Source organism: Panthera pardus, unplaced genomic scaffold (assembly GCF_024362965.1).
Source record: "Panthera pardus isolate Hobbes unplaced genomic scaffold, ASM2436296v1 HiC_scaffold_12, whole genome shotgun sequence".
NCBI classification, from domain to species: Eukaryota; Metazoa; Chordata; class Mammalia; order Carnivora; family Felidae; genus Panthera; species Panthera pardus.
The window spans coordinates 74,885,391-74,910,003 of NW_026526677.1; the positions used below are offsets into that span (position 1 = coordinate 74,885,391).

Here is a 24,613-nt window from a genome sequence, read left to right on the forward strand (position 1 = left end):
TTAGGCAGCTCTAGCTCCTAAGGTATATTGTATTTCATGAAACAAGCGTGTTTCTGAAAGTTGTGTAAATTGAATCTCTGTAAATGGAATTCTAATAAACTATGGATGGTTGCTATTTGAAGGAACCCTTCCATTAATCCCTTTGTGATGTGACTAATCACCCCCAATCTGTCTGTTCGGTAAGTTTGCTTTTCCTATGTCGAGTTTGCCTACAGCAGGACACAGCTGTACTGAACTATCGAAGATACTCTACAGTCGCCAGGAATATCCACTTAGGGGATTTGAATCTGTTTGCTTAACATTTCCAGCCTCATGCAAGATTTAATTTCATTGGCTTTAGGTACAGTATGTGCCTTGTACTTAGGTTCAACGACTACACTGAAAAGCTTTGTTTAAATTGTACCTCTTGGTTGTTTATATTTTCCCAGTTAGAGCACATTCTTTAAAAAGTACTTGAGACAATCAATAGGGGTGAAGGGCATCCCTTGAAGACAGTCAAAGAATTGCATTGGGATCTCAAGAATTGAAAATGTTCATGGACAAGGGGCACCACAGTCTCTTAGCAGCAATAAAGGTGCTCATTCTTCTGTTGACCAGTGATACCCTGTCTTCTTCCAAAAGAGATTCTAGGCTTACCATAAACACCAAAATGCAATAATCTCAGAGCACTATTAATATGAAAATGAAAGGTTAAGACCCAACCAATGAAGTGAGGAAGAGCAGAATATCATCACTGAAAACTCTAGACCAAGGGTTGCTATATCAGTTGAACACCAATCATGACTCTGAATTTTTTGACAGCCAAATAAAGAATAAAAATGGTGGGACAGGTTCTCTGGCTCTCCTCAATCCTGTGAAAGAAACATGTCAGATCACCAGGAGAGATTTGTAACTTTTTCCATATATCAGTCTTTCGGGTCCCATATTATAGCAAAGCACAAGAATCCTTGCTTGTTAATCTAAAAATGTCATTATTTCATTTTGTGGGGAAGAGATGACACATGGCTTTATTTTGATGGTTCTCAGACATGGCTAGCTTAAAACTCCAGGAATGAAAGGAAGATGGTCAGCTTAAAATTCCAGGAATAAGAGGAAGATAAAAAAGCTCATTTGGTTTGTAAAACAGCCCACTTGGAGTGACCAGATCTTTCCAACATAAAAAAGTAACAAAGAAGTTCCCACAAGATTCTCAAGTTTCAAGGATCTGTGTAACAGTATCACTGAGAAGTGAGTCAAGTTATAATAATTGCAGTATAATGGTAATAAAATACCTAAAAGTTTACCAAGTACTTTACAAAATACATACATGTGTTTTCATCCTCACTCTCTTGTGCCTAGATATGAATGCCTACTTTTTTTGCCTGTGAGGAAACAGGTTCAGAGAGAATCAGTGGCCTTGCCGGAACATAGCTGGTCAGCAGTGGATCTGGCCTTCTGAAGAGGCAAGCCACTCAGGAGTACGACAGGTGTTTATTAAAAGAAGAAATTTGGAGGGCTGGGATGATAATTTATTTATTCATCTAAGGTATAAATCTTGAGCTAGATAGCAATTGATGGCTATCAATAGATAGCCTTGAAAATAAGTTTTCAAGAAGTTCCCTTTACAAAGAATATTTAATCACCTTCTTACAAGTTTGGGGATGTTAGTGCATTTGCTAGAGCCACACCAAGGATCTGAAGCAGTAACACTTTGTGCCATTGTTTATACTTTTTTACTCAAAATCCTACTTTCCCACAAGATGACTTCTATTTTTTTTTTTTTTGGTTGTTGTTTTGTTTTGTTTTGTTTTTTAATTTGAGAAAGAGAGAGAGCGTGGAAGCGGGGGAGAAGGGCAGAGGGAGGGAGAGAGAGAGAATCCCAGGCAGAAGGAGGGAGAGAGAGAATCCCAGGCAGAGGGAGGGAGAGAGAATCCCAGGCAGGCTCTATTCTCAGCAGAGCCCAATGCGGGACGCAATCCCATGACCCTGGGATCATGACCTGAGCCAAAATCAAGAGTCAGATGCTCACCCAATTAAGCCACCCAGGCACCCCCCTACAAGATGACTTCTTACAGCTCTGATATCTTGTCTTCTAAGCCCCAACCCCAAGCCACTCAAGATCCAGGTTAAAGCACATCACTGATTTCAGACAAAACTGAGAAGCTAAATATCTTTCCCTGCTCTCTGAATTATGCATTTCATTGAACAAATTGCCCACCTGCCTCCCCCAACTCAGCACATCATTTCAGATCATTTGTGTAGATTTTTTTTTTACAGTTTCATGCACAGTGCAATTTCTATTAAAATATCTTACTCTCTTCTGCCCTTCTCTTGCTTGCACGGGCACATGCTCTCTCTTGAAAAGAAATAAATGAAAAAAGAAAAAAAAAGCTTGCCCTCTGATTTGAAAAAGCTTTGTCCTCTTAAAAGAGAGATCCTTTCAAACTGGTAAACCCTATTCTGAAGACAGAGAAAAACTAAATATGATGAGAGCATGAGTTTCCAGTATGAATGGACTCAGACATGAAAGTGTTCTCTTACAAAAAAAAAAAAAGAAAGAAAGTGTTTTCTTCTCTCCCCGGCATAATATGCCTGTGAGATAGGAAAAGATGAACTTTTGCAAGGTAGCCTTTGATTATCAGCACTCTAGTGTGTCGTCTAAACAAGGCTTATAATTCCAAACGCCTAGAATTTTGAGGCTACAAATCGCTTTTGTTTTCAAAAGGCTAAGGATGATGTAGGCACCTGGCTTTCTCTTCATTCAGCAGCTCGCTGCTGTTATTTTTTTTTCAACAGAAAAGAAAACTGTACTCAGTTTAGTACAGTTTAACTGTACTGTTAGTATGGGATCGTTTTCTGTTCCTTAGTTAAAGAACTTTGATGTACCTGAGTACATTAGAGCTATAATGCTTCTCCCAGATGAATTTGCAACCTGGTTATTATCCCAAGAGGTAGGGAGTAGGGTTGGGGAGGGGAATGGACTGAGTAACATATTAATTGAAGATATCCTTTTACAATATCTTAGATGAATTGCACCCTCACCACCAGATTTTCCTTGATAGTCTGGGGACACCACTTTGTAGCCACAGAGCATCACGGCAGCTGGACTGTGCTGGAAGAAGGAAGTCCCCAAAGTCGCATTTGATCATTTTATTACTTACATTGAAATAAAAATATGGATATTACCCAGGAGTTGTTACTGAGCAAGTATGCTGGTATGATTTACAATATCCATTCAGTCCATTTTGTTGAACCAAAAAAATGACCAAGGCAACAGCACAGATTACATATGAAAGCTCTCTGAAAAGAAATAAATATCTGTCTCCAGTCTTTTTCCACTTCTTTATCCACTTGTGTTTCTGAGTGGAGTACGTATGTATGTGTAGCTAACCATTCTAGAGTGGACATGGTCTCCTATCGCTGTTCTCCACAGAAGGGGTCCCAGGCCCAGAGAGGCCAGCTGGTTCTCGCCAGGCTACACGCCAAAGCCTGAGTTAGAGTCCTCATTCACAAATACCCAGGGCTCAGGGGATAAATTCACACTGCCCCCTGACTTCCACATACACATGGTTCCGTGGTGTAAACTTTCTATGCAGGAAGAGAGGGTGCCAGAGAGTCCACAGAGGCAGAAAGGAGAGTCCCTTAGAATCAGTTGTCTGTGGAACACAACGAAGCACAGGTAGAGAAATACCCATTTGTGAGAATGAGTGATACCGTGAAAACCCCCATCAGGCTGTCCTAGGTCAAACACACTTTGGAAAGAGTGGGTGAGTCTGTTTCTGTGCATCAGTTTGACACTTATGCCTCCTTAGCTCTTAGAGACCTGGAAGGTCTGTCTTCCCTTCCCTTCCCTTCCCCTTCGCTCTCTCTACAAGTTTGTGTTCTCTGCCCGGGTTTTGGGAGAAGACCAACGTCAGCAGATCCTAAATAAAGGCCAGCTGCCTTTGCATGTCTCAGACGCCAGCCTCCACAAGACCTTTTTGCTGGGTCACACACAAAGGCCAGAAAAAGGACTTTTATTTCAGTCTCGGGAGGTGAATCCTTTCAGGGCCCAGTATCGGTTTGTCATGAGGACGGGGGTCCAGCATCATTCCCTGGATCCTCAAGCCACCTTGCATTTCTGAGAAATGCAGATGAGGGTGGACGACGGGGTTCACAGACTGGCCTGTGTCCTCAGCAACAGTGGAACCTGGGTCTCCATGGAGGACCAGTCCCTGGCCAACGGCTCTTCACCAGCCACCATGTTCAATAACCCACACTTCCTCCCTGACTTTGATGTCCCCTTCCAGTTAGTTGGCCTCCCGGAACCGACTTGGATGCCCTCCCTGCACCAGTGCAATCAAAGAAGCAGGCAGGTCTCTGTTGTAGCTGACCCTAGACCAGGGGCTGGGAACAGTTAACCAGAAAATCCTTGTGGAAGCCAGATGTCATTGAACACATGTAGCTATATTCTAAGCAAATGGCCAAACCCTGAGCACTTTGTGAGGTAATCTTAACTTAAATGATGAGCAGCAGTCCTAAAGAACTGTTTTAAGAACAGGCAAGTGTGTAGGGGCTCCTGGGTGGCTCAGTCGGTTGAGTGTCTGACTTCAGCTCAGCTCACGATCTCACAGCCTGTGAGTTCGAGCCCCACGTCGGGCTTTGTGCTGACAGCTTGGAGCCTAGACCCTGCTTCAGATTCTGTGTCTCCCTCTCTCTCTGCCCCTTCCCCGCTCTCTCTCTCTCTCTCTCTCTCTCTCTCAGTAATAAATAAACAATAAAAAATGTTTAAAAAAAAGAGTATGCTAGTATTTAATATAGAAGGGTTTTAAAATCTTAATTATGGATGGAGCTGGGAAGTAGATCTTTAATTTCTACCTGGCCTCTTCCTCTCTCCTATAGCACACTCAGACTTACTTGTGGAATATATACATATTTCTATGCTTATTTGATTTATGGCAATCTGCCCCCTAAAACATAAGCCCCAAGAGGTCAGAGGTAGTAACTCTTTCTGCTCATGGTGGTCTCCAGAGCGCTTAGAATACTGCCTAGCAGATGTTCAATAAACATCTGTAAATAAATATAGAGTTTACAGAAATCATTCCTGTGGTGGTAATAACTAAGAAGGGTGCAGGGAATAAACAGACCCCTCAACAAGATATTGCTGTGAGATTCCGAAGGGCAGAGGTCCAAAGAATATGAACAGTCTGAAATATAATTGTGGATTTGTGCAGCTGTGCTCATGTTACTAGTTGCAAGATTTGTGACATTTCAGGCATGCATTTGCATGGCATATAATGGGTAGAGATCAGACCGTACTAGATTTATGACTGGATCAAAAGCACTGTCCATCCTAGAGCCTTCCTGGGAACAGGGTGTGCGGGAATGTATTGCCAGATGCATACTAAAAAGCGCTCCCGTGCTCGTTCCCCACGCAGATCGTGGACGGCAAGCTGTGGTTCCAGCTGGACTGTGGCAATGGCCCGGGAATCTTGGGCATCTCGGGCCGCGCCGTCAACGATGGGAGCTGGCACTCGGTCTTCCTGGAGCTCAACCGCAACTTCACGAGCCTGTCCCTGGACGACAGCTACGTGGAGCGGCGTAGGGCGCCCCTCTACTTCCAGACGCTGAGCACCGAGAGCACCATCTACTTCGGGGCGCTGGTGCAGGCGGATAACATCCGCAGCCTGACCGACACGCGGGTCACGCAGGTGCTGAGCGGTTTCCAGGGCTGCCTGGACTCGGTGGTGCTGAACAACAACGAGCTGCCGCTGCACAACAAGCGCAGCAGCTTTGCGGAGGTGGTGGGCCTGACGGAGCTAAAGCTGGGCTGCGTGCTCTACCCCGACGCCTGCGAGCGCAGCCCGTGCCAGCACGGGGGCACCTGTACCGGCCTGCCCTCCGGGGGTGAGTGCACTGCACCCAGGCACCTGCCGGGCGGGCAGAGGGGCTGGACGACCCGGGAGGGACTCCCTTTGACAGGCATAACCTACTCCTCAGTGACAGTATTCACCCAAGATGCTGGCCAACCTTCCTACTCCTCTTTCGGAAGGTCCGGGAGCTTGGCAATTATAGGAGCGTGCGGTTTAACGCTTTTGCAGCAACCCACAGACACCGGGCGGTGACCTCAGGAGTCCAGAGATGCTATCACGGCTGCCCCCTCCCCTGGACCCTCCACACTCTTCCAGGCCTGGGGAGGACTAGGACCCCCTTTTAAGTTTTTGCCCCCTGGAACCAGCTGTGTGTCACTGGAGAATGACTGGCTGCAGTCTGAGTCACTGACATCCCCACACAATCCTTTGTCGCTCAGACATACGACTTCACTAGAAACCAAAGGGAGGGAAGAGTGGAACCCACCACTCCAGAAATGGAAATACAGTGGCGATGTTTTGGAGCATGTCTTTAAAATATGTGTATTGAGGGGCACCTGGGTGGCTCAGTCGGTTAAGCATCTGGCTCTTGGTTTCGTTTCAGGTCATGATCTCACGGTTTCGTGGGTTCGAGACCCACATGGGGCTCTGCGCTGACAGCACAGAACCAGCTTGGGATTCTCGTCTCCTCTCTCTCTCGCTCTCTGCCCCTTCCCCACTCGTGCTGTCTCTCTCTCAAAATAAACTTAAAAAATATATTTTTTAAATAAATTAAAAATGTGTGTTAAAAATAAATCTAGTGGCACTTCTATAAAGGGGTAGAAAGGAATAAAGAAAGGGCACTTTACATGAACTCTCAGGGCAGAAAAACAGTCAGTGACGCCATGATGATTTACCCCAATAATTTTTCCCCAAAAACATATATCACGGAAAAGAAAGAACAGGGTAGGTCAAGAAGGCGGGGGAAGGGTACTGAATGTTTCTAACATTTCTAATGTTTCTCCAGGTCTGGGAGTCTGAAAATGAAAGCGTCCCTGACTTCCCCAGATGTGGTCTCTGTGCTAACATAAACTAGGTCAGGCACTCGGCGAGTCGAAGGCTCGCCTTCCAATAGCCCAGCCACCGATCACACTTCAGCTCCTTTGCAGAGTCTCTCAGCAGTAGTGTGATTAGCAAATTTAAACCTTCCTCACAAATCACTTAGAGATTCTGCTGTGTGCATTACCATCTAACGTTCGTGAAGCCCAACTCCAAATTTAGAGTCCATTTTATTATTAGAATGTTATAAACTGTCCATGAAATGATGCACTGCCGAAATACAGACACCAAAGTTATTTAGACTTGCATATGTTACTGCCACAATGAGGGCCAAGTGCCCTGGGGGGAAATTTCTGCCGTCTCGATTTAAGAAATCTATTTGCTGTTTTTACTGTCTCAGCAGTATATGTAAATAAAGGGTTGTTATGGTGCCATAATTCCCGAATGATGGGCAGTAACTATACTTCAGTGGTTCTATAAACCAGCCCATTATGACAAGTCATGGCCAGTTTTTCACCAGGCAAAACAATTCTGCTAGTATGAGCCATCCACGATATATAAAAGGAGCATATAATTAAATTGGGTTGAAATAGAACACCACTCCATGTCAAATGCTGGGTACATAGCCACAAATTGTAACATACTTTTAACGATGGCAGGACATTGTTTTTGCTGGCAAAGCTATGGGCTTCCACGATAGGTTATCTTTAAAATAATAATAATCACTGTATTAAGGAAAAAGACTAAGGAATCTTGCTCTTCAGCGTGCATTTTAATTGCCTCAAATCGGTGAGCTAAATATTCTGTGCAGGTATGTTAATTAAGTGAGTGTGACTCATACCAGCACAGATTTCCTCTACTTTTTTTTTAAATGTTTACTTATTTTTGAGAGAGAGAGAGAGAGAGAGCACATGGGGGAGGGGCCGAGAGAGGGGAACAGAGGATCTGAAGTGGGCTCCTTGCTGACAGGCTGACAGCCACAAGCCCAACGGGAACCCACGAGATCATGACCTGAGCTGGAGTCTGATGTTCAACTGACTGAGCCACCCAGAAACCCCTCTTCTAGTTTTTAATCTCTTTTAGTTTAACCAGATTTCAGCACTGAGGACCCACCTGCTGTATACTTTTCACATGGCCTAAAGAACTTGCTTTCCTCTCCCCAGAAGCCCAACCTGGCCTACAGGTTACATTCTCTCTCATACTCCTCTTTGTCCCCTGCTCCCCACTTGGCCCATGACTGGGGTTGAGATTGCGATTCCACGACAGGTGCTCTTTCTTCCAAGGTGACAGAGCCGTTCAGCAGTGCAAGTCTCCTTTGAACATGGAAGCTCACGTTTTTCTAAAACAGAGAAAGTATCTTTCTTCATCTCCTCATCTAGGCACCTCTTCTCTCAAGCTTACTATACCCGTGGAGTTGTGGAGGCCCAGTGGCTCTTACCTCAGCAACTGCCAGGGCATGGTCCAAATGTAGCCATCCGGGGGGTCTCATGCACAGCAGTACCGAACCTAGGGCCAACAAACTTCTCACCATTCACCGGGAAATCCAGGAAGTGGGTTTTTGTTGCTTCCCTGGGGAATCAAAGGCACAGAATTCCACCTCTGATGTGTGAGGAGGTATTTACCCGCTTCCTGGCTATTAGGATTGAGACCCTGGCTTCTAAGAAAAGAGGAGAGGGAATCCATTTTCTTGCCACCATTATCTGTTCATATCAGAGGAATTTTTGTCTAGGTTCTCGTATCCTCTGCAAATTCCTGAAATTGGTGCCAAATAGTAAGGGGGGATAAAAGCAAGAAAAGAAACAACCAGTAATTTGGCCTTTAACTCATCTGTGAGTCTGCAGCTAATTATAAGGTTATTTAAAAAAAGGGGGGGGGGAGGGGGAATAATCATCCCAGTTGTGAGTGATGATATAAAAAGAATAAGACTTGAGTCATTAATGAAAGAATATTCATCCCTTGAAGAATTCTCTCTGGCTGCAGGGGTATCTAATCACAGAGAGAATCTTGCTTCCCCAGATCAAAGGCTAAGATGCATGCAGTATTCAAAGAGGGAAATAGGGTTACAGAAAGTAGAGTGAGGTGCTTCAGGTATGCCTCTGTGCAAATGCTGATGACACATTTACTTGACTGGAAGTCTTGCTGCTGTTTGAAGCCCGTAGTCTATGTTGCTCTTAAACTCCGGAATGCATAGTTTATATAATCATCCTCTTGACTATTGAAGAGTGCTGGAGTATTGGTCATTGGCTCTCCTGGTGACAGACTTCGTTCTTCCACTGTGACTCCTCTAGCACATTGTTCCAGAGCCTTCCGAGGTTGTTGGTTTTTTTTTTTTTAAGTTTATTTATTTATTTAAGAGAGAGAGAGAGAGAGAGAACGTGCACCTGAGCAAGGCAGGGGCAGAGACAGGGAGAGAGAGAGAATCCCAAGCAGGCTCCATGCTGTCAGTGCAGAATCTGACGTGCGGCTCAATCTCACAAAGCGTGAGACCATGACCTGAGCCAAAATCAAGAGTCAGACGCTTAACTGAGCCACCCAGGCATGCCCAAGCCTTTAGAGTTTTTAAAGCAGACAACCCACAGCAAGAGGCATTTTCTTTCAGAGAGGCAGGATTCTGTGCTAACCACCCCCAAACCCAACCAAACCCTCGGTATGAAGTGGCAAGGGAGCCGCGTCTGCTAGCTTGGAATGACATGGTCGGTGGCTTTGACCAGTGTTATAACTCTAGCTGTCCCAAGAGCAAGCCATGGGAACCACAGGGCACTTCGAGCCCAGAACACTAACTTGTAATAAGAGTGTAAATATGACTCTGTAAATCAACCACAGAGGGAAGGCTTTCTCTTGTTAAAGCCTTAAAATTATATGTATTTCATAAACATGAACTGGAAATAGCAACCGCTGTGGAGAAGAAGTGGCCTCGTCCCTCTCTGACCCCTGCATTTCCAGACCCAGTGGGTAGGGAGCAACCCACTGAGGACCCACAGTCTGGATGAGGAGTCCTCAGTCCTCCATGCCTTATCCTGTTCAACTCAAGCCCCTTCCTGGAAAAACCTATTTGAAGCTAAGCTATAATTTGGCAAAGCAATGCAGCTAGCCAGGCAGTCACCAGGCCAGGAAGAATCATTCTGTCTGTTTTGCATGAGCTTAGAACCCTAACTCTTAAAGTAAGAAGTTGGTAAAATTTTAAATGGTAAGAGTTACCATTTAATAGACTCTTGCTATGTCTTGGTACTTGCCGACCTTGTAAGTGCTCATGCACTGTGACAATTCTCACAGTGCTCTGGGATCGGTACTGGTCTTCCCTCCTCTTATCCCCATTTTACAAAAACACAGGCCAGAGAAGTTAAGTACCTAGCCCAGCATCACACAGTAAAGTGAGGAAGCCAAGATTTGACCCAGGTTTATGGAACCACCCCTCCCCGCCCCCCGCCAGCCTGTGCTCTTAACCTTTGTTACTTAAAATGTGTTCCAAGAACCAGCAACATTGGCATCACTACAGATGTTAGAAGTGTAGTGTCTCTGATCCCAGCCCAAACCCACTGAATCAAAATCTGTATTTTAACAAGATCTCTAGGTGATGTACTGATATCTTTCTCTGTCTCTGAACTGCTCTTTTTTGTTTGCACGTATCATATATAGTCGTCCTCAAACCCTGAGATGCATCTGTATCACCTAAGGACCTTATTAAAATGAAACCTTGTTATAGAAGAGTCTCTTGATTGTTAAGGGAAAAGGAGAATTTCTGTACTTGCCTCCATCATTTGTTGCCCATGTCAGAGGAGCCTTCTGCTAGATCACTGAATCATATTCACAAGTTCCTAAACTTACTACCAGGAAAAGTTTCTCAGTGAAAGTTTTGGGGGGAAAACACACACACACACACACACACACACACACACAAACACACACACACACACACACAAATCTACAAATCAGAATCTCAGAATCTGCAAGGGTAGAATTCAGACATCTCTGTGTTTAACAAGACTCCAAGGTACTTCTATGCACATCTGAGTTTGAGAACGACTGACATTTGGGAATCCCAATAACTCTGTATTTGCAGGAATGTGAGTTAGTGAATTCCAGAAGAGTTAAGCAGACATTGGATGTTTAGGAATCGAATGTCAGGTACACAGCCTGCATTTGTTATCATTGTTTTAGTGTAAAGATTGAAGGAGTTTGATGTTACCCTGTACTCCCCTTTGAAGAGAAAAGTGATAGTGTCTATCTACTCCCTCTAAAAAAGTTGCAAGCGACAAGTTCTTGGATGTTGCCAAGAGTTGGCCATAGAAGTGTTTTCAGCAGTAAAGCTGCCCAAGATCTTTTGGGTGGTGTCTTACTGAGTGTTTTGTGTCCTGAACTTGTAAGGGTCTAGATAAACTCAGGCCTTCAAACCTTAAGTAAATTCTGGGGTCCCATTGGTCTCTGTGACCAATGGATTCCACTTGTGTGGCCACACAGCTGGCTTAAGGGAATTGAACAGGGTTCCTGGATGTGCTCAACCCACTGGCCCACTGAGCAGAGCGGGACAGACAAGGGAGAAGCCAGACTCCCAGTAAATAGACTGGATAAATCTTTTCTAAAGATTTTATTTTTAAGTAATTTCTGCACCCAATGTGAGGCTCAAACTCACAACCTTGAGAGCAAGAGTCACATGCTCTGGCAACTGAGCCAGCCAGGCACCCCTATTGTGGGCATAATTTGACTGAGCTTTGCAGCTGATGGGGAAAAAAATTTTTTTTCTGGGTGACTGTCTTCTAAATACTGAGGTACCTTTTTTTGGTACTTTGGAAAAAACCTTACAGTAACAACATTAATAATGTAGATACTGATAAAAAGGAAAAAAATACCATCAAAACCCTGAAACAGTCAGGTTATGGGCAAACACAAAAGAACATGCTGGAAGGTGAGAATTTACTGGGTGCCTAATGTTGTTAACACACTGCATGTTTCCAGATCCTCAAAGAAAATGTTAGAGGCTCAGCCCAATATACAGTGTATGAGATGTGAGCAAGCTTTCCCAGGAAAAGTTACAGGTCTCCCTTCAAAGGTCATTATGTAGAAGAGAAAGAGAAAAGTCAGGTAACTAGAAGTTGAGATGGCAAAGTCCCGACAGAGGCCATGATCTACAACAGGGCTCACCCTGCTTATGATTAGCATCTCATGTGGTAATGCGTCCACCAGTCTTCTCAATACTTCTTGAGATTCACACAGACTAGAAGTTTCAGGACTTCCCAGTATTCAGCCTAAAAGTCAGAGTAAGACATTCCCATGGCTTTCAGTTGTTTGGTGGATGGGTGACACAGAAATGAAGCTGATTTCAGAATCCAGAGTAATTACAATAATTACAACAATGAAGCACCTAATGTTTGTGTGCTACATTGTGGTTGATGAATCCAAAAGCCTTATCATCCTCTATGAAGTGGGGATTAGTGAGGTTCAATTATCAGACAAAAATAGGGAGGTTCCTGGAGGCCAGGCGGCTCAGCTGTGATCATACCCCGCTGGTGGGTAACAGCCAGAACTTAAAAGGACGCAGGGCCTCACTGCCACCTCACAGCTGCCTCCCCAGATCATGGGAGCTCTTGGAGTTTCTAAATGAAATCCGTAATCCAGCAAGCATAGTGGTTGATGCCGACTTCAGATCCCAAAGGCCAGTTCACGTTTGTCATTACTTCCACCTTTGTGCACCAGGCAGATGTTTCCTTATCGAGGCAGCCAAACCCGATCAGAATCGTGTCACCAACACTGGAGAGGAGGGCTGAAGGTTGAGGCCATTACCTGGATGAATCAGGTTGGAAAATGACTACTAAGTCGAAGGAGTGAGATAGAAATGATCTTGATTATTTGCCTACACAGCCCAAATTTACTCTATAATTGCTTAAACCGTTTCTATTTTTTGCATTTAATAGGTTTTGCAGTGTTCTTTGCGCAAGGGAAGGAGGGGGCATGTTAAGTTTGTCAGGGTGCACATTTCAAAGCCATCTGCATCTGCTATAGCTAGAAGGATCGTAAACAAGAGCACAGCTTTGAGGCAAAGCTTAAAAATACACTTCTCCTTTTGCCAGGATTGGGGGGAGAGAAGCGATCACATTATCTTTTTTTCTTTTTAACATGCATCTCGATGCTGAGAATATGATTGTCTTTTTTTTAAATCTGGGAACTGGTTTTAAGTGGTGCCTGCCAATTATTGACTATGTAACTTTGAGTAAACCATCTTAGTTCCCTCATTTATAAAATAACTGTAATAATAGTACTTACAGGGTAGGGTTATTATCAAGAATTAAATGACATAATGCATTGACTGTCCTTAGCATTTTTCCTAGTGCATAATAAGCTATCGTTCTTGCTAATGATTTCCTTATGTGACAATTCTCCCCCGACCCAGAAAAGAAAAAGTACTCTTTTTAATAACACTGGGATGTTATCCACTGCATTTTATTTTTCTTTTACATCTACAAAGTGTTACAATATCATTTGTGGTCAGAGAATGCCTGGCTATCTCTTGAAAATCTGTTTCCTTGATTTGTGTTTTATACCAACAGACGGTAATCTTGGGAAGAGCAGTAACTTTATTATGACACTATTTTACTATTTAATGATTATTTGGCTCCCAGAGGGGGGTCTGATGTTGTCCATCATCCGTATCTCCTTAGCTGCCTGGCGAGTTGTGGGGACTAACCCCAAGCCCCTCCTCATTCCTAGCAAGTGATAAGTTCCTGCTCACTGTCAAGCTTCAGTGCCAATACCGTCTTACAGATGTATTTGAGGATCTGAAAGCCTGGACTTAAGCTAAAACTCTATCACTTACCAGCTATATGTACTTGAACAAGCCACTAACCTCTCCAGCACCCTCATGGTGTTGAAATGTTAATGGTGCTGCTTATTTTTCCTTCATAGGGTTATTGTGGCCCTTCATAAAGTGACTGAGAGTGATTTTAAACCACTATCGTATCACTATGGTAGGGTTATTGATATTATAAAATTATTAATAATAGGGCCTAGACTGGATAATGAGATGAGAAATAAAACCTTGTGATAACAGGTTACATTTGATCAACAAGCCTCTTTTGTTGTCTAACAATAGATATCACTCTTTATTTTTTTTTAAATGTTTATTTATTTTGAGAGAGAGTGGAAGCAGGGGGAGGGGCAGAGAGAGAGGGAGAGAAAGAGATTCCCAGGCAGACTCTGGGCTGTTGACATAGAGCCCCACACGGGGCTCAATCCCATGAACTGTGAGATCACGACCTGAGCCGAAATCAAGAGTTGGATGCTGAACCAACTGAGCCAGCCAGACACCCCTCATTCGTCTTTCATTAAAACAAAAATCTGACCACCTTAAAATAAAGTCCAATTGCTCTTCCCTCTCATTGTGTTAACATAAAAGCTGCAAATTTAAAGTTGTAAAAGCAATATTTTTCCAAACGTTCTCTACCTCCTTTGCCCCGGGGGTTTGAGATCGTGAGAGCAGGTACTAGACAGCTTCCCTCTGCTTTTGATAAACAGAAGATCCAGAGAGAGTGTGTCATGAAGCACAATTGTTAAAAATGCAATTCAGGACGATACTGGACAGCTTAGGTGTGGAGCCAGATCCGTAGTGGCATCGCGACCGCGAATAAGCCGTCAGCTTCTTTGAACCCTAGTTTCCTCATCTAATCAGCTTCTCTGAAGCCCAGTTTCCTCATCTAGAAAACAGAAATAACAATCGCACCTTTGACGTAAGCTCGTTTTCAGAACGTATGCGTTAATACACAGAGAGTGCCTAGAACTGTCCCTGGCACAGAGGTTCACACGAGTGTTAGCTGCCGCCATCATCATCTTCATCCTCTTCTTCCAAATGGATAGCAAGTTTTCTCAGATGTCACACAGAGCTCCTCAGTCGGGCATGGTTTCCTCCAGCCTAGATCCAGTGTCCCCACTCTGTGCTCCCCTCACACCCTGTGCCTACTCGCAAGGTAGTTTTGTACTTGTCTCTGTTTATAGATGGTGTAGTTCTGTCTGTGTCTCCTCAGGGACTGCCACGGTCCTTATTCCAGGGTGTGCCGGTAATCAGCTCTCTAAAAATAAAAGCCCTGATTTGCAGTGTCTGTTGATTTCTGTGATGTAAATACTCCCACCACGGCTGATGTCAGGCTACCAGTGGTTTAATGAGTGGCCTGCCAAATTCCCGAATATTTTACGGTCTGTTCTCACATCCCTTTGAGCTGGCTCCGGCACACCACTGCCTATGGCTTAGGCACTCAGTCAGTGAATAGGTTAATCAGTCAGGCTGGCGGCTGCATCCAGTAGCACTAGATATCCCACAAAAGATAATGAAAATGACAAAATGCAGAAGGAAATGTGGGGGAGTAAAATAGTGCACTAGAGGTATTGCCTCATTTTAAATTCTGATTTTCCAAGGCACTGAGACATCAAATCAAAGAAATCAAACCCATGACCTTAGAATCCAGTTTCCATGATAGTAATTCAAATGTCCCTTATTCCCAGACACTCCCTCTTTGTGCCTCCCCTGCCGCCCGCCAACTGCCTCTGCTATGGCTTTATTTGGGAAATTGTCAGGAGCTTGCCAAATAGAAGCTGGAGAGGGAGGAGTTTTACCTGCACTGACCTACCTTGCCTTAGATTCCCCTTCCTGGCTTCCCTCCCACCTCATCATCGATGTGCTTTCGAGTCCTATCCTGTGGTTGTGTCGCCCCTCCCTTTAGTCAAGGAAGGAATCTAACTCAGCCTCACAAGTGCCTCTACCTCTAAGCAGCATGCTGTTCTGGCCAAGGACTAGCCAGGTGACACAAAGAAGCATTTTTCCCAGTTCTCACCGCTTTCATCAAGCCTATTCAATTCCATTATGGTGAGCGGCTTCCCAAATTGGAAAGAAAACAGCTTCTAAGTCAGCATAATGTAGCACAATCATACCTCAGACTACTACATCCTGTCCACAGACATCAGGCCGGCTGCCTTTGGACACAATAGTGGTCTTTCCTTAAGAGGTCATTCCCTGATGTTTCATTGGTATAGCATTCAAGAGTATTTGTGTCTCTCTGAGCCTCCATCTCTGGTCCTTTGTGTTTCTTGGTGAGACTACTCAGTCCTCCTCTTGTGAATGGAAAGATTTCTCTCTTGCCTCCTGCACCTGCCTCCTGAAGATGAGTCTTTCTTTCTCTGAACCTGCGAACACCCACACAATCCTAATGTTCTGCTGTACATGAGACTTCTCTGTAGTGTGGGTTGAGTAAACATAAATGAGCACATACACTCTTTCAATCTATCGATGTTTGACTGTCTTAAACCAATAGAAATCAATCTATCGGGGCATCTGGCTGGCTCAGTAGGAAGAGCATGTGACTCTTGATCTCCGGGGTCATGAGTTCAAGCCCACGTTGGGTGTAGAGATTACTAAAATAAATAAATAAACTTAAAAAAAGAGAAATCAATCTATAACATCCTAACATCAGTCACTGGGGAGCAGAGACGAGCCCAAGAACCCTTCAAATAAGAGTGAGAATGGTTATTTACAGCATTTACAAAAGATCTTAGCAATGAGGAAAGCCTTATTGATTACTTCCCAGTAATGGTGGCAGCTTGCTGTCACAACACCACTACCGCATGAGTAAAGACATTTTTTTATTTACTGTTTATTTATTTTGAGAGAGAGACAGAGCATGAGTGGGGGAGGGACAGAGAGAGAGGGAAACAGAATCCGAAGCAGGTTCCAGGCTCTGAGCTGTCAGCACAGAGCCTGACATGGGGCTCAAACTCACAAACTGTGACGTAGGGACCTGAGCCGAAGTCGGACACTTAACCAACTGAGCCACCCAGAAGCCCCTGTGTAAAGGCATTTTAATAAGCCATAAGCTGGAGGAGGGAGGGGACCTGAGAAGGAGACAACACCAACACAAGCTTTGAGGGTGAGAGGCAAACAGAGAGGTGGTAAGGAAGAGGGAAGTGAAGCTTTGTTTTCTTTTTTTCAGCATTTATTTATTTTTGAGAGAGAGGGCATGTGTGTGAGTAGGGGAGGGGCAGAGAGAGGGAGACAGAGCATCTGAAGCAGGCTCTGCGCTGTGAGCACAGAGCCTGATGCGGGGCTAGAACTCAGAAACTGTGAGATCATGACCTGAGCCGAAATCAAGAGTCGGCCTCTTAATTGACTGAGCACCCAGGACCCCTAGGAAATGAAGTTCTGAGAAGCTGAAATGCTGACCAATAAAAGGGGATCTGGGAACTGAATCCCCAAAAGGCTCAGGAATTGGAGGCATTAGCCACTTCTAAAAGGGGAAGGGATAGGGAGAAGGGCTTAAAATAAGAATTGTTGAAAAGTGAGTTTAAGAGGCAGTCAGAGCCCCAGATTCCCAATCTCTCTGCATGGCCACAAAACCACTCTCCCCACATCCTGGCAGAGCCCACAGGTGATGGTGAAATGCAGGGGTGAGAAGACGCCGAGCAGCCAGCACTTGGGGGACAGGGAGGTAAAAGTAAATCTGATGTGTTCATTGGATGCTGAGACCCACAATCAGCCCTCCTCTACCACCACCCAGTCCCCTGAATGTGAGAAACCAGGCCTTCACTCTCCCTCTGAGCAGGTGATAAGGGTCATTACTGGCGAAATTTCCAAAACCAACGGTACTAATGTAGTATCACAGTTGACAAACCCCATTCATGTGCTCAGAGCTTCCCATCAGATTTCTGGTTTCCTACCACTCCCCTCTGCAATCTGAGCTGATAAGGAAAGATTGCCGGACAAGGTAGAAAATCCTCTAATTTGGAAGATACGGAATGTATCAAGCTTCTCCAGAAAAACAGAATAGGTAGGATGGATGGATGGATGGATGGATGGATAATAGATAGGTTTTAAGGAATTGACTCATACAATTGTGGGACTGGCAAGTCGGATATTTAAAGGGCAGGCCAGCAGGCTGGAAAATCATGTAAGAGTTGATTTTGCAGTCTTGAATTTGAAATCACAGAGCAGGCCAGCAGGCTGGAAACTCAGGCAAAATTTCTATGCTGCAGTCTTGATGCAGAATTCCTCCTTCTTAAGGTCATCAACTGAATGAGTAAGGGTAATCTGCTTTACTTAAAGTCAGCTGATTGTGTTAATCACATCCACAAATACCCTCACAGCATCATCATAGATGGTGTTTGCCCAACATTTGGGCACCATAGCCTAGTCAAGTTGACCCATAAAATTTACCATCACAGAGACCAAAACAAAGAAACAGAAAAAAAGAACTGGGAGAAAACTATGCAGGAAGAAAACTTCATAAATATATTAATATCCTCAGAGAGATAAGAGAAGATATTATAACCACAAAACAGAAGCAGGATGCTCTTGTTTAAAAAACAGAAACACACACACAAAACCTCAGTGAACAACAACAACAAAAAAGCCCTTGGAAAACGACAGCATAAATGAAAATCTCAATAGAAGTTGTTTCAGAAGATGAGAATCTCTCAGAAACTACAGCAAAAACCCACAGAGATGTAACATAAGAAAAATAATTAGAGGAAGATTCAGGAGATCTGAGATCCAAACCATAAAACTTCCATAAAGACAGAACAAGGAAAACAAAGGAAAATAAATCATCAGTGAAACGATGAAAGAAATGTCCCCAAAGTTAAAGAACAGGACTTCCCAAAGTGCCCAGTGTTGGTTGAAATAAACCCATACTAAAGTATATCATTGTGCAATCTCAGAAAGCTGGGGGCCAAGGGAAGAACCTCCACGTTGTCGGAGAGGAAAAGAAACCAGGCCATGTACAAACTTCAGGAACCGAAAGGGCCTGGGATTTCTCAAAGGCCACATGGAGGCAATTACTCAGAATTTTGTACTTTGCCTACCAGAGAGGGGAAAGAGTGGCGTAGTATTGTAGGGTTCAGCTATGCAGGGTCTCACAATATTGACCTCCTGTAAACCCTTTCTCGGGAAGCTACTGTGGAATGTGTCCTGATGAAATAGAGTCTGCCAAGAAATTAGGAAAACAGGTGATACCACAAACACTAGCTCCAGACCAGCAGAGGGCGTTCCCATGACAGCAGCCCCACAGCAGGACGAGGGGGCACTATTCAGGATGAAGCCAGTCAGACCTTGAGGAAAGACTTCTCCAGGAGATGAAAATATAGAACACCAGTGAAACAGAGATAACACAGAAAGACCTAGTCCATGAAGAGTTTGGTGTTGAATTAACGATAAGTACAGTTGACCATTGAAGAAAATGGGGCGAGGGGCGCCGAACCCCCACACAATTGAAAATCTGGGTATACCTTTTGACTCCCAAAACTTAACTCCTAATAGCCTACTGTTGACCAGAAGCCTTACCGATAACATGAACAGTTGATTAACACGTAATATGTATGTTATATGTATTATATCCTGCATTCTTACAATCAAGTAAGCTAGAGAAAAGAAAATGGTATTAAGTTCCTGCAGAAAATAAATTCACCATACCGAACTGCAAAAGATTCACACATAAGTGAACCTTCGAAGTTCAAACCCATGTTGTTCAAAGGTCCACTTTTCTGTTCACTGGGATGCGGAGCTGCTGTTGTACAAAATAGAACTTGTAGAACTGACTCTTTACTATGTGGATATATAGCTTTAATTTAAAAAAAAAAAAGGAATTTAAAATGTAAGTAGGGAGAAAGAAAGTCCTTACTAATTATTCATCCCTTCTATCTCTGAGAGGTAAATAATGCCATTGCCCTCTTAGAATCTTACCTACTCTGATATTTGATATTCTTTGCAGTAGGGATATTACTATCTCTTTCCTCATGATGGATTCAGGAGTGGAGAAAGTTGGCAAAGATGTGAAAATCGGGATCCAAATATGGGAGCTGGGTAAAGGCTGGGATTCTTCCATCTCCCTGTGCGTATGTCAAACTGAGGCTCAGTTGCTATATATTTAAGTTGCTATATATCCTCATTTTACCTGTGCTCTCCTCGTTTCCTCTCCAGGTGGGGGAGTGGGGTGGATTGCAAGTGCTCAGCCAAGGAGAAAGGGCACGGGGGTGAGAGAGGTCTTCCAGAAACGAACTAGCATTGTACCTATGGTAGACTTCTCCTCCCTGGAAAAATCCTGCCTTTTATGTAGTCGTGTGCTTGGCAAAGCATCTTCGTCCTGTCTTGGTCCCTGCTCTTGGAATCTTGGGTGTCTCTTACCATTCTCGCTAGCATTTAGGTATGTGGTTAATTCGGTGCAATTAGCTAGCGGGGGATCCAAACCGTTACTTGGCATTTTTGTGGCAAATGTGTCCCAAGTTCAAAGTAACAATTTGAGGGGTGCCAGGGTGGCTTAGTGGGTTAAGCATCTGACTCTTGATTTCAGCGCAGGTCATGATCTTACAGTTCGTGAGTTCGAGTCTCGCATCAGGCTCTGTGCTGACAGCACGAAGCCTGCTTGGGATTCTCTGCCTCCCTCTCTCTCAGCCTCTCTCTGTCTCTTCCTCTCAATTTCAAAAATAAATAAACTTTTAAAAAGTAACCAATTTGAAAATCATCTTTGGAACCTGGGCCATGCCAAAGATTTGGTTTAGGAGGAAGTAGGAGGGCGCACCGTGGCCGAGTCCCTGCACTCTGAGCACTGCCAGTGGCATCTGTGGCTCATGAGGTCCTCTGTCTCCCTAGGCTATCAGTGTACCTGTCTCTCACAGTTCACCGGGAGAAACTGTGAGTCTGAGATCACAGCCTGCTTCCCAAACCCCTGCCAGAATGGAGGCTCCTGCGACCCAATAGGGAACGCTTTCATCTGCAATTGCAAAGCTGGGCTCACTGGAGTCACGTAAGTGAGATTGTGCAACAGTCTTTCTCCCTGCCGCTTCTTGTCCCTAAGAAAGCAAAACAGTAAACAGCTAACTGGGATAAAAGATTTACCACGAGCAGGCCAGGCAAAGGGTTAATATCTCTACGAAAAGAGTGCTTACAAATGGCTTAAATCTTAACTGGGATTATCTCTGGGTAATGGAGTTACTGGTAATTTACATTTTTTACTTTATACTTACCTATATTTGCAAATTTTTACATAATTGCCGTGTGTTCTCTAATTAGGAAAACAATTCTTTTAAAGGGAATCATCCATGACCCCTAATAATTCCAGTGTCATTCTGAGGCAGACATGCTTACCCGTGTCCCCAGAAGTCATTAACTGGACTCTACTGCCTAACGTTTTATGACCATTCTGAGAAACTAAAACATACCTCTCCTTTGCATACCTTTTTTTTCCCCCAAGAAATGAGGGAAATTAAAGTGTTAGCCAAATGGAAAGGGAATGGTTTAAGCTCTTAGTAAAATGCCACTTCCAACCATCCTTGCTCGTTTGAGAAGTATATATATGTAATCTCAAGCAAGTGATATTCTAATTACAGATCAGTCTTATGTATTCATTAAAGCAAATCTCCCGAGGACTTTACCAGGAAATACTTAGCTGGCTTTGAATCGTTGGATGTAATTTAAAGTAATAAAGCTGCATTTATTTTTAAATACTCTGTGATTCTAATTTCCAAATGACCTGGCCTCAATCTGTTCAAATTAGGGACGTTTGACTACATTTTAAAAGGTGGATTACCAGAGATATAAGTGATCGTGCCTTTTAAATGAACACATCAGATCAATTGCTGAAGTAGAGAAAAATGAAGAAGGAGAAAGAAGGTCCATGTTCTCACATAATGTTAAACTAAGAAAGAGTAAGACTCAGACGTTTTTGCCTTGTAATTATACTTGAAGTGAGTCGTGGATTGCTTTAAAGAGAATAAAATTGATTTAATTGTTTTTCATTAGAATGCTTTAATCATTCTTTCCTGATAATCTGTATTAGCATTAACCTTTATCGTAAGCACAGAATCTGTAAAATACATAGATATGTAGCCCTGTACCTACCCACCTGCTCCCTATTTTTGCCCAAGCCCTCTAATGCACCTGTGTGTGGGTGCACACACACACACACAAACACACACACACACAGTTCCCAGAGAGACCAAAAATTACAGTAACTGTTGAAGGAACATGTCAGAACCAAAGATTTCTTCCTCTTGGGAAACTCTACATAAGGTATATAGGTTCACTGCTCTTTCTCTGCAATTCTACAATCCCAAAAGCTCAAAGAAATAAAAGGGTTAAGGATAAATTAGTGGCAAACTAATCTGGTGGCAAAACCAGCCAAAACTGCTCTGAGACTATTTCTAGTCTTTATTTCTCTCACTGAGAATGAATATCCGTATGTTTTATTGTGGAAACACTGGCATATTTGGTTATGGGTCCCGTGCCAGCGCCATGGTTCCAGCAGTGGGGCGGGTATCTGCCAGAGCATGAAAGCCATGTACTGTATGACGTTTCTAAGACTGCAAAAATTTAAATTCTGAAACGCACCTGGCCCCGAGGATTTGAAAACCAGTACCTCTCCAACAGCATCTGTTCTTTCTTTCTGCTCCTTCTCTCCTCTCCCCCACCCCCACCAGTCTTTGCCCTGCTCCCATCTGGCTAGGGTCTGGGAGCCATCCCCTTGGGAGAAATCCCTTAACTTCCCATGACAACTCAGGTCACCCCCTCCCCCCCTGCCCCCCACACAGAGGTGCCCAGCCACCTCCCACGCACTCGCACACCCTCACTCTGTTTTTGTCACGCTCCACGTGCCCTTTGCGCTCTGTGCTTTCTGATAAGGAAGGCGGTTGAGAATGGAGCCGCGCGCCTTGCTGTCTGAGAAGGACTCTGTGTTTTCTCCCAAGGTGTGAGGAGGACGTGGACGAGTGCGAGCGGGAGGAGTGTGAGAACGGGGGCGCCTGCGTCAACGTGTTCGGCTCCTTTGTCTGCAACTGCACGCCTGGCTACGTGGGCCAGTACTGCGGGCTGCGCCCCGTGGTCGTGCCCAACATCCAGGCCGGCCACTCGTACGTGGGCAAGGAGGAGCTCATCGGCATCGCGGTGGTGCTCTTCGTCATCTTCATCCTGGTCATCCTCTTCATCGTCTTCCGCAAGAAGGTCTTCCGCAAGAACTACTCGCGCAACAACATCACGCTGGTGCAGGACCCCGCCACGGCTGCCCTGCTCAACAAGAGCAACGGCATCCCGTTCCGCAACCTGCGGGGCGGCGGGGACGGCCGCAACATCTACCAGGAGGTGGGGCCCCCGCAGGTGCCCGTGCGCCCCATGGCCTACACGCCGTGCTTCCAGAGCGACTCCAGGAGCAACCTGGATAAGATCGTGGACGGGCTGGGCGGCGAGCACCAGGAGATGACCACGTTCCACCCTGAGTCGCCGCGCATCCTGACCGCCAGGCGCGGTGTGGTCGTGTGCAGCGTGGCCCCCAACCTCCCCGCCGTGTCGCCCTGCCGCTCCGACTGCGATTCCATCCGCAAGAATGGCTGGGACGCAGGAACCGACAGTGAGTAGGAAGCCATAGTGCGTCTGTTCATCCCGCTAGGGTCACTGGGGAAGCTGTGGTCTGGCACTGTGCAAGGAAAGCAGGGAAAGGAGAGAGAACCCGCCTGCACAGAGCACTCGTTGTGACCTGTCCTGGAATTGACTGTTCAGAAAAACTGATCTGGTTCTTACCGCATTTACAGATGGGGAAAATGAGGCTCGGAGAGCATGCATAAGGTCCCCAAGGTCACACAGCTAGCAAGAGGCAGCAGAGCAGGTGGGCCAGCCCAGAGCTGTCAGCTCTAAAACCCATGCTCTACTCATAATGGCACACCATTGTTGGTAAAGCAAGCTGTGTAATGACCTAAGTGATAAACAGAAAGCGTGTTCCTCCAGGTCAGAAGAAGAGAGTATTTCTCAGCTTAGGGTGAAGACTTGAGAGGAACAGAGGGATATTTGAAATGGACCGTGGTACATTAAAGGTCCGGGGAAAGGTGGAGGGACCCAGACAATGAGAAGACAAGCAAACCGTCTGTTCGGCTGGAATGCACGTCCATGAAATAAGAGGGTGAACCGCAAGGCAGGAAAAGTCCGCTCCAGATAGTGGTATTTCCCTCTCCTTTAGGCCTCATGCAGCAGTATTGTAGCCAAAGGAAAGAGCCACAGGTGCAAAGCCCCTGTGGTGGGAAAGACCTTGACATGTTGAAGAACAGAGAGGAGATCAAGGTAGTTGGGGATTGGTGAGCAACAAGGGAAAGTGAATGCATTTTAATGGCAACATCAGTGCAGGTCTTTAAGCAGGTGAGTGACATGATCGAACTTACATTTTTAAAAGATGGCTCTGGCTGATCCATGGAGACCAGACTAAGAAGGACCAAAGAGGAAAGAAAACAGAGTCAGTTAGCTAGCTTCTGTGAACATCTAATTGAGCGATGGTGATTGTTTCCCCTGCCCTAACACCTGTCAGGATGAAGCTAACGCAAGCTCTGTTGTAACCTATGACTTTTCATCAGGCCAAATGGCCGTATATTTCAGCAGCAGAGATGCCCTGGGAGTAGGAATTTCCAAAGGCTGGGGTTTTAGTACTATGATGCATGTTGGGGTAGAGGGTACAGGGGAGGCTGCTTTCAAATGGAGCTGGAGAGCATATGCAGCCCCAGAGGTAAGGGCATCTTTGTAGAGAAAGGGGGAATTCCTGCTGTGTCTTCAAGCATAAGTAAGATTTGGGTAGGAAACTATTGGAGAGGGCCTTCCAGAAGCAGGAAGCAGCTTGATGAGTATAAAGGGCACATGAGGGTTACCTGACAGGTGTCTGGCTATGTTGTTCAGGAGAAAGGTGAGTCTAGAGATGAAAGTTTGGACATCATCTGCATGCAGGGTGGTTGAATCTCTAGGAGGGGTG

General features: G+C 44.8%; 1 protein-coding gene across 4 annotated transcripts in view; it reads left to right on the forward strand.

The window, feature by feature from the left end:
• FAT3 (FAT atypical cadherin 3) overlaps window positions 1-24,613 on the forward strand; it is a 667,149-nt gene that overhangs the window by 631,341 nt on the left and 11,195 nt on the right. For all 4 annotated transcript variants that reach the window (XM_019450067.2, XM_019450069.2, XM_019450068.2 and 1 more), the window contains 3 exons: window positions 5,397-5,865; window positions 20,485-20,638; window positions 22,578-23,233. In XM_019450067.2, coding sequence (XP_019305612.2) covers window positions 5,397-5,865; window positions 20,485-20,638; window positions 22,578-23,233 — 1,279 coding nt within the window. The remainder of the gene's footprint in view (window positions 1-5,396; window positions 5,866-20,484; window positions 20,639-22,577; window positions 23,234-24,613) is intronic.